Below are 10,466 nucleotides of genomic sequence, written 5' to 3' on the forward strand. Positions count from 1 at the left end.
CCCCCACACACACACACAACCTTTTCCTCGTGGGACTGAGCTAGCTACACATTAATGAAAGAACAGACTGGAACAGCTATGCGAGCTATGTGGGGAGAAGAGAATCTTGTGAGAGGGGGGTGGCATTAAGAGCTTAAGATAACGCGGGATGAGAAAAGCAATTTATGTCATGATCAAAGCAAGGTCAGCTAAAAACCATGGCCGGGAACTTAGCGGCCAACCGAATTCGGGACTATTGGCATAAATAGTTGGTCAAGAAGACTTTTTATAGTATACATTGTTCTGCAGGTGTGTGTGTGGGGTTTTTTTTTTTTGGGGGGGGGGGGGGGGGGGGGGTCCGTAAGTGCAAGCCTGGCGAGACTGCGCTTTCATATAATGGCTTATTGGTGCTGCTATAATATAGTGCATTGGGGCATGTTTACATTTCGCATTCTTCTGACCCCCTGTGACTTTCAAGCGCATCTAACCCCAACATTCCACAGATCACACGAATGTCTCACTGAAGACGATCGCGGTGCGTATGTTAAACAGACGCTGCGCTGCGCTTAAAACTCTCAATAGGGTTTTTAGAATTGATTACCCTGACTTTATTATTATTATTGTTATTATGCAATAACGTAATTATATAAACAACCTACCTATCATTTCTGATGACCCGGAAGTCCGAGTGCACGAAGCTTCTCTCGATGACGATTGGGTTCTCTATGGACTTCTGCGGAAAGATGTCCACGCCCACCTGTGACGTAAACATGTCGAACGTACGGCCCAGCAACATCGGAATGATGTAGGGCAGCACAACCACGCCTACTGTCATGACGATGGGCGGATCTGTGGACGCGAGTGGGGACTGACAGAATATTGTACATGGGCACATAATATTAAGAGGTGGTATAACAAACCCTTTTTAAGACCAAGTGCATCTTACTGACAATTTCGTCAAATCTCCATTTGATATGGGTTGCTGCATTTGAGGACAACAATGTTGGTCTTCATGAAGGGGCAAAAGCTATCATTGTGGAATAATTTGATCAAATTCTTCAAAATTATACTTTATAGAAAACGTAAAAGCGCACGATTTGATACGGTTCATGAAAACAGCCAATGAGAAAGCTACTGATCATTGAGGGGTAAAATATATTTGGTTTGTGCGTGGGACACAAAAGACTGGCGTCTGTGGAGAATCAGTTAGGTGCCTGGTTGTCGCGCGCAGGAGACCCGAGATCTAGAGTCTATTTTCGAATGGAGGAACATTTTTCATTCTGCCAAGATGTTGTTTCCGCCTCACTCCGGGTTGGCCTGATAGGCAGAGTCTGAAGATAGACTCCTAAGAGATTTAAACTGCGTCGATGGGGGTGTAAAAATGCCTACATTAAAAAAAAAAACAACAACAGCATATACCCTTGGGGACTTACGGTTCAAGTTTGATGAAGCAAAACAGACGTCAATTGAGTTCTCTGTCCAGACACACCCCTTAAATGTATCACCTTCTCCTCCTTCACCTATACCGTAGTCTGGCTAGCCAATGGGGTATCTACTACTGTAAATACTACTACCAGCTTCTTACACTCCTCGTATTTCTCGGATTTCTATAGTATGATGTTCCAGTCCCGGCTAGTCTACTCTTTGAAGTTTTGGTGTTGTTTTTCTTATTATTTCCTCAGACTGCCTTTCTCTCTCTCCCCCCCCCCCCCTCTTTCTGTTGTTCTCTGTAGGATAGTCTTGGCCAGTCCAGATGTTCATTTGACGTACCAGGACCACTTCAGTTTGCGTCATTTCACTGATACCTAGAGGTCTCCATACAGCCCGATGGCTTTTCTAATTCTGGCTCTCACTACCTCATTTGTACATGTATAATTACTATATTATCTCTTTACGAAATACCGAAAATATTTTGGAAACGTCTCATCTCCAGTGCCTGAATCCTCATTTCGATGTCTGCTGTTATAGTCCACGTCTGGAATTCACATAAAGCTATGGACATGACCAGGGGGCTTGACATCCGAAAAACTATCAAAGTTACAAGTACTCCAAAATCAAGCAGCAAAATTGATAATGAAACAAAAGAAATCAGCCCACGTAACACCAATTCTGAAAGAACTACACTGGCTGCCAATAAAAGAAAGGAATAAATACAAAACTGCCGTTCTCTGTTTTAAATGTATAAATGATAGTGCACGTTTTTATCTTAAAACATTCCTGGAATTATATAATCCACCTAGAGCCCTTAGATCAGCCTCTGACAATCTAATTCTTAAAACTCCAAAACAAAACTACACAACATACGGCGAGCGTTCCTTTTTGTTCTTTGGTCCCCAGGTATGGAACGAAATCCCACATAAAATAAGATCTGCCCCAACAATTTCCTTTTTCAAAAATCAGCTGAAGCATTTTTTATTCACAAAAGCATACCTGTCATAATGATGTACTGTGATATATATATATATATGCATGTGTATGCCAGACTATGAGACTGGAGAAATAGCGAGTGAGAATGAGAGAGAGAAAAAGAGAGAGATAGAGAGAGAAAAGAGAGAGAAAAGAGAGAGATAGCGAGAGAGGGAGAGAGAAAGAGAGAGAGAGATAGAGGGAGAGGGAGAGAGAGAGAGGGAGAGAGAGCGAGAGACAGACAGAGAGAGAGAGAGAGAGAGAGAGAGAGAGAGAGAGAGAGAGAGAGAGAGATAGAACGGAAATGTTTTTCTATCTGTATAGAATTAATGTTTTAATGAATGTTTCTAGTTACTCACGTTTCAACTGTATTTTGACTGTTCGTGAATTTATATTGCATTGTATATTTTTAGTGAACACATTTTCAACCTCACTGCGAGACTGTTTTTCTGGTATAAAATTTTACACATATGTATTTATATTATATGTATAATACTTTGTTTTACGTACACATTTGTGTCGATTAATTTTTAAGATGTGATGTCTTTTTCATTGTAATGCGCATTGAGCATCTTTTAGGAAATGGAAATGCGCAGTATAAATGCTATTTATTATTATTTATTATTATATTGGAGCTGCTACGTTGTTGTCGTTCCAAGTGACTTTTAGTCTGGTCACTGCAGCAGGATCTGGGCTAACCGGGAGAATACGTCATGGCAGGATCCCTCATCCGACCTTGCAGCTCGGACGTATTTAAAACCACGAGTTGTCTCAAGTTTTTTTTCTGCCTATGATAATGTCAGTGCTGATATCACTGGCATTGTTTGTCTTCAGCTTGATCTTATCTGCCCGGATCTGCATGCCATATGCCGAGGATGCCTCTTTAATTAAGGTCGTTTACCTAGTTGTTCAGTTAGGCTGTCAATGTTGTCGACCGTCTGGAATTGTCCTGCTTCCGAAGCTGGCGGTTCCATCATGGTCTTCAAGCATGTCAGCCATTATACTACTTATTTAGGAAGTTGTAGAATTGAGTGGGGGAGAGCACATAACCCTGGAGTTCTACAATAATATTGTGGTCAGAAACCGTTCTCTTGTGTTGTTATTATTGTTTCAATTTATCAAAGTATACCAAAAATGGATTTGACGAATTTTTTTGCAATGCGCATTAAATATAACAGTGTAATATCAAGAGATGCTTACCCTATACGTTTAAAAGTCTAACTTCGAGAGTCTTTAGAACTATCATTTATCGGTGCATCCTTCTCGAACAGTAGGCTAGAAATGTCTTTCCCTGTCCTTTTTGAGACGTCAGTAAAATAACCATACTTCTCGGAAAATGACGTCACACACGACTATAGACGCAGTGTATACAATCTCCAAAGATTTCAATCGAGCGTAATAATATTATAGTTAAACTGCACCCAATCCAGTTCCAGGACCGAGGATTCTGCCTCTTTAAGGTGTGTTAAGTGTTATGTACAGCTCGCGAAGACTCATAGCAAACACATCTCGTGTAACGACGACTCGTGTTGGGGGGGGGGGGGGGGGGGCGGTGGGGACATGTGGGGGTCGGGATATAAATAAAACAAAATGAAGGGTGGCAAAGGTTGGCGGTAGGGTGGTAGAAGACAGGAGAGAAAGCGATGACAAGCCATAGTAAGACGAAGACCGTAGGCCTTTTTGTGCATTTTTTCCCTTTTATTTCTGGTCATATTTTGTGTGGTAGAAGAATTCCATAAAGTTTACGAGACAAGGGGGAATACTGGGCACAACACTAGTCCAGCTGCAGGTGGCTCTTGCATCTGCCTTTTACACGCATGTCACCCCCGCACGTTTATTCTCAAATGTCTCCGTTTTTTGGAGGCGTTTTGATCTTTGCTCGCTTTCCAGGGAACGTTTTTTTTTAGATAGGGATAGCTTGAAGTGCAGTGTGTAGTGTCCTCCTCGCGTTTCCAAGCAAATTTGGAAAGATAGAGTCAAAACAAAGGGAAAAGGAAAAGGAAATGGTTGTGATTGTGAAGACGCTGCTTCATCTCAGCAGCTCAATGTAAAGAGGTGTTAGTTTGTTCCCTTTATATTTGAAGATCTGGTTCTTTGTAGAGTTTCACCTAATAATTTCTTGTTTTTAAGTTTGATGTCTTTGGTGTGGTAAGCTTACGTATTCAAAACATAAAGAAGGAGACTATGCCCAGTTTTTTAAATATTATTTTGCTCCCAATGGACAAGATCTTTTTTACTTGGCCATTCTCAGAGACTGGCACGTGAGTGTCATCTCTTTATTATTCAGTGTCAAGTACTGCGAGTTGTCGTGGAGATGCAACCTCCCCCCCCCCCTCCCACTCCTGACCCCCTTTAAACAATTTATATCAGATATATTTGCTACGACTTCTTGTGCAGTACATAACACACTTTAAAGAAGCAGAATTCTCGATTCTGGGACCGGATTGGGTGCAGTTTGACTATATTTCTCCATGACTGGAGTGCTGTCATTTCCCTCACTGCTCTAAGTGCCTTCTTGGGCATGCGTGGTGTTCCAAGGAGCAGAATAACATAGTTAACCCTTAAACCTTTTGGCTCTTAAAGATTATGATCCCCGTTTGAACAATGCAAAGAGATTTAATAAATATAAACTAAAAAGAAAAGTTTATTCGATTCACAAACAGGGTAATTTCAAACACACGTGCAAATGTATAATCTGCGAGTCAAAACAAGCAAAAACAAGGCAAATTAGATAGAAGAGCTTCTTTCTTCCTCTACACCTAAAATTTGAAATTTCCTCCGCAAAAAATGCGTATCATAACACCAGAGAGGGAGAGAGAGAGAGAGAGAGAGAGAGAGAGAGAGAGAGAGAGAGAGAGAGAGAGAGAGAGAGACAGACAGACAGACAGACAGACAGACAGACAGACAGACAGACAGACAGACAGAGAGGGGGGAGAAAGAGAGAGAGAGAGAGAGAGAGAGAGAGAGAGAGAGAGAGAGAGAGAGAGAGAGAGAGAGAGAGAAATGGAAAGACACAGGGGCAATCTAGACAATTAGACATACACGCCCATAAATATAAGTCTTCCCAGAGAAGGTGAGGGGTCGGGAATAGGAGGTTGAGGTGATGAGGGGATGAGGGGTTAGGAATGGGGGAGGGGGGAGTGGGAGGAAGAGGGATCGGGCATGAGAGGATGAGGGGATAACACACTTCCGCCTAAAAAAAAAAAACCACCAAACAAACAAAATAAAAAATTCAAGGCATAAAGAACAATGTGCTTTTACTTTACGACCACTAGTGAGTACAACTGCGCCTTGATAGACACTGAGTTTCATTTAACGCAGGAATTCACTTCTACGCATAGTCTACTAAAAAGAGCCCAAAACAGTTTCAGGCCATGAAATGAAGGGGTTAAATGATCGTCTTCAGGTACAGCCTAATTTAAAGAACTAAAAACAAAGCTGCAATGATGATATACAGTTGAAAACTCTTCTGGTTGAGTAAAGTTGCAACAAGAATGTTTTAATGTTCCGTTTTACCTGGATAACTGAAGGGTCTTATCTATTTCTTCAAATTATTTTGCAATCTTTTCACCTTCGTATGTGGGAGTTAGGGCATAATATGTCTGGAGTATGCGCTTTTAAATGTGTTTTTTTATTGCATTTTCAGTGCTATGAACGCTTAAATAGGTACACTCACCTGTGCTTTAATAGTGAATCAAATATTATGACCCAGACATCCTGAAAACAGAAATGAAGAAACAAAAACTGTAAATTGAAAAGTACGTAGTTATATTTAAAAACATTCAACCTACCTGGAATAAACATCGTTGAGGGGTCGGCTTTTGTATGCTAGTATTTTAAAAAATCCAGACAAACAATCTACACGGCTAGTATGAACAGGAACAAGAATGGAGTAAATTCTGAATCGTGAAAGGATTGGTGTTGCCTCCGAAAAATCTCACATCCTCCTGATCTGACAAAATTAACAATAGTATAAAGAGATCCCTCGGTGCTCAGATAAAATATCAGTTTATTGTCCGCATGAAACAGCCACAGCCAAACATGCCTGGCCATTTAAACGCTGCGTTTACGCCATCAATCTGTTCGTCCATCTTCCCGAAGTCCAGTTCGTGATACTTGGTGGCCCCCTAGTAGGAGGAGGGGACCGGACCACGAAACTACTTGACGATGCTTGTCCAGCATTTTCCACAACAGAAGCAGGAAACAATAGATAGTGGGATGGTCGAGTTAAAGTTTTGGACAGGGGATCAAGATACCGCGCACCGGTTTCGTGTCATCAGAAAGTATGTTAACTATTCAATGACGTAACGGACACATGTCTGATTAGCGTAGAACCAAAAGTAATGTTGTAGCACATATCGAACCAATAAACGCAAAGCAGAAACACGAATTTTAATATTTAGCAGTTTGCACGTTATTGCCTTCCTTTTTATCTTTCTGTAAGAAAACAAAATTGGAAAAATCTGATTGAATAACGAAGTTATACTTCTTTAAAGTATTCAATAATGGCACGTTTTCAAGTGTGCAAAACACGCCTCCCTCCTTCAACAGTTAAAACAAAAATTATGATGATAAAGAAATAGGGAGCAAAGCGTTGCAAGCCGTTTATGGACGCAGTGACAGGGGGTGTTGTCACTAAAATGAGAGTGTGAACCGGCCATTGTCGCCACGTTGTCTTGGTATATCTATACTCCATTGTGGGAATGGTAAGGGAGTTCTGGCTTACAAAATATATTGGCAAGCAATGTTCGTGAACCGGTACATATTTCGGTTGGGAATCACGGATGTACTAGTATATCCTTTAGACGGACACGCCCTTCTTGATTTGTAAAATACAACAAAGAAGTAAGGAAAAACAAACGCACGGCGTTGCACTGCAGCGACGAGCAATGGGGGGATTGTACCGTCAGTTCTTTGTATTGGATGTTGTGCGCTGCTGATGTAACCTTCATTAAATTGGCGCACTCATTGCACATGCTACTGGACCAATTTTCCCCCCCTTGGAATTAAGTAAAATTCTTATTTTGTGGTTAGTTTTTAGTTTTCTTAATTTTGCATGACAGCAGGAAGAAATCTACAAGCTTGCATTGAAATATAGGGGCAGGGTGGGGGCTCTGATTGTTCATGTAAACGGGGGCACGTGGCCATGCATATGAGGGAAAGAAGGCCCCCATGTCTGACACGTGTGACGTCACTGCTGTGAGCTCAAGTATTATATAACCTCTCTGATTTAAAAACGCAGAACTTCCTGTCATACGGAGCTTTTTCTTTTTTGATAAGATATAATTGTTTTTAGTGGTGACATTCCTCTGAGTGTACGGTATGGATTGGACGTCCCTGTCAATACTGTGTAGTCATTTACGAAGCAGTACTCCGAAACTAACGTCCACCGATAGGACTGAGCCAAAAGATTGGAGAGAGATTCGAACCACGGTCAGCCGCTATAGCCCAGAATGATTTCAACCGAGCTAAAGACGTGACCACACGACTGTCGAATGGCGGTTTTCACTGATCAATCTGTTTTTCCCCTGTACGCTGTGGTCCTTCTACCCCCACCCCCTCCCCGATCGCTTATTTTCACTCACTGTCCATTGAATCAACAAGCGAGAATGGGCACAGCTTGACATGAGGATGGTCCAAAATGTTTACCCGAAACGATTTTTTTAAAAATCAATTATCAACGAACATTCCATTAGTGTACGATTCGTGGCAAAATAAAGATCCTACTTCGTAGCAATAGAAAACACATGTATTAAGAATAATAGTGTGACAAAGTGAAACCTTTTGAGAACATTCGTTGTAATATTTAAGGTAATGTTGGTACACTACAGAAGGACTACGTCTCACAGTTTACTTTCAAAGCTTTATACAAGGATTATGTAATAAACGTGACGTGTGGTGGCGTCGGTGACTTTGTGGTTAAGCTGTCAGACTCCCAACCGTCAGGGACCCAACGTTGTGTCCTTGGGAAAAGCCCTTTACATGAATGTTCCTTACTTTACCCCGGTGGGAATGGGTACCCAGCTATAGACTGTGAAAGATCTTGTCAGTTTGTAAGTGTTTGAGCGCATAATCGGCTGCTTGCACTGTATGTTTCCGGAGAAATTGAGGACGTTTCTGAGTGTTCTACGATCTGCTGGGGTAATAATTTAGTGTGTAAAGCGCATAGAGCTTGCTGTCGAGTGGAGATATGCGCTATGCTCATGCTATTTATTATTATCATAAAAGTTACTTAGGATTTCATTTTTATCCCGTCTATGCTGGAGACGAATGCCAGAAGATTGAGATTGTAACGCTCAGCGTATTGTTTCTCAGACAATAAGACTTTTCAATTCATACCAAGAGTTAGATTTTGAAACGTATAAAACATGTTTAATGTTTTGTAAGTTTAAACCGATGTTGCTTTATGGCTCTGGAATCTAGGGTACCAAGAAATGAGACGTGATTGACAATGTCCTGGTAATACTGTGGAAAGCGTTTCTGGGTCACGGCCAAGCTATACCCAAGTGTTTAGTTCTGAGAGAAGTGAGATGAACTAATGTATGTTTTGATGCATTGTGTCAATAATTTCTCGTGCAAACTTATGCACTTACAAAAGAGCAATTTTCCTAAGAAATGTTACATATATAACTATATCGTACCTGTGAATTAGGCAGAATCAACTGGGCTACTGAAATTACTAACCTGTTAATCTCCCTTTGATTTGTCTATGCCTGGTTTTCTCAAAGTGTTGGAAGCACTAAGTTATTTCTCAGTGAAGTAAAACGTTGGCCTGTTGATCATTGCATGCAGAAAAAAGAAGTGTGTCACAGGTACACTTTAATCTCTTATACAATTCCTTTTCCACAAAACAGCAGGGTGTGTCATGACCCCATACGCCACTGGAACTGGAGAGTTATACTATAGAATTTGCATGCTTTATGGGATGAGAGCCAGTAACCATGAACAACAAATGAAATATCTCCTCTCTTCCTCCCTCCCTACCTGCCTAGCTACCTACATACCTATTTTCCTACAAACAATTTAGCTGCAATCACTCGTAATCAAACTGTAGCCCTCGGTGAGCTTACAGGTTACATTACAAAACAGGAGGCTCACTCCACCCCCCCCCCCCCAAAAAAAAAGCTTCTTTCTACTAATTCTAATCAATATAAAGTTGTCAAAGAAAGATAAGCGAGCAACTTTTGTTCTTATTTTATTGGGAGTGTTGTTCTGCTGAGGTTTTTTTTTTCTTTCTTTCTTGTTTGTTTTTTAAATTTACAGTGTGCTCCCACCAAAACAACGGTGACCCAAAGACCCCAATACTTTTGGGTTGAGCGGTTGGAGATTTACTGAGAGTAACAAACGCTGAAAATCAGTTGGCCGTTTTTGCTTGTTTTCGGATTTCGGAGAACAAGACCTGCGGGGATATTTCGTGGATCGACAAAAACAAGGCATTGCTAGCAATAAAATAGATTTATGGCTGTCAAGATATCCATTATCTCTGTCAGCCACCAATGAATCTGGCATGCACAAAGATTAACTCTTTAAAAGTGGACACATAATATGTTCGATCAGCAGCAGACCAAAACCATGGTGTGGCACATTTCGAAAGATCATATATAAATCAGAATTCCAAATGTGTAATGTTTCTCAGGGTACATGTTGTTGTCAGTCTTTTTGGGTTGGGTTTCAGATAGACAAGAAGACGAAAAACATTCATGGAAAAATCTGCCTGAATCACGAAACTATGCTTGAAGTGCCCCCCCCCCCCCCCCCAAAAAAAAAGCACGTCTTCTCGCATTGACGAATAAAAGGAATTTGCATCTTCCAGGAGATAAAACTTTGAAGCTGCCCCGAGCATCTATTCTATTTGTATGAGACCACCAGAAGAAAGAAAGCAAGAAAAAATCCAGGGAAAAACAGACGAAATGACAAATGTAATTTTACCAGTCACTTTGACGAACGCGTGACAAATGTTATACCGGGTACTCTACTGTAAAGAGAAATGAGAAGCAGAAGAAGAAGAAGAAGAAGAAAAAGAAGAAGAAGAAGAAGAAGAAGAAGAAGAAGAAGAAGAAGAAGAAGAAGAAGAAGAAGAA

The 10,466-nt window shown here is 41.0% G+C and overlaps 1 protein-coding gene across 1 annotated transcript in view; it reads right to left on the minus strand.

The window, feature by feature from the left end:
* The window catches only part of LOC101856893, a 31,773-nt gene that overhangs the window by 19,010 nt on the left and 2,297 nt on the right, over nucleotides 1-10,466 (minus strand). Inside the window, exons 2-3 of the mRNA XM_035969716.1 lie at nucleotides 6,062-6,102; nucleotides 639-828 (exon numbers count right to left, since the gene is read on the minus strand). Coding sequence (XP_035825609.1) covers nucleotides 639-814 — 176 coding nt within the window. The 5' untranslated portion in view covers nucleotides 815-828; nucleotides 6,062-6,102. The remainder of the gene's footprint in view (nucleotides 1-638; nucleotides 829-6,061; nucleotides 6,103-10,466) is intronic.

This window comes from Aplysia californica, unplaced genomic scaffold (genome assembly GCF_000002075.1).
Source record: "Aplysia californica isolate F4 #8 unplaced genomic scaffold, AplCal3.0 scaffold00174, whole genome shotgun sequence".
NCBI lineage: Eukaryota > Metazoa > Mollusca > Gastropoda > Aplysiida > Aplysiidae > Aplysia > Aplysia californica.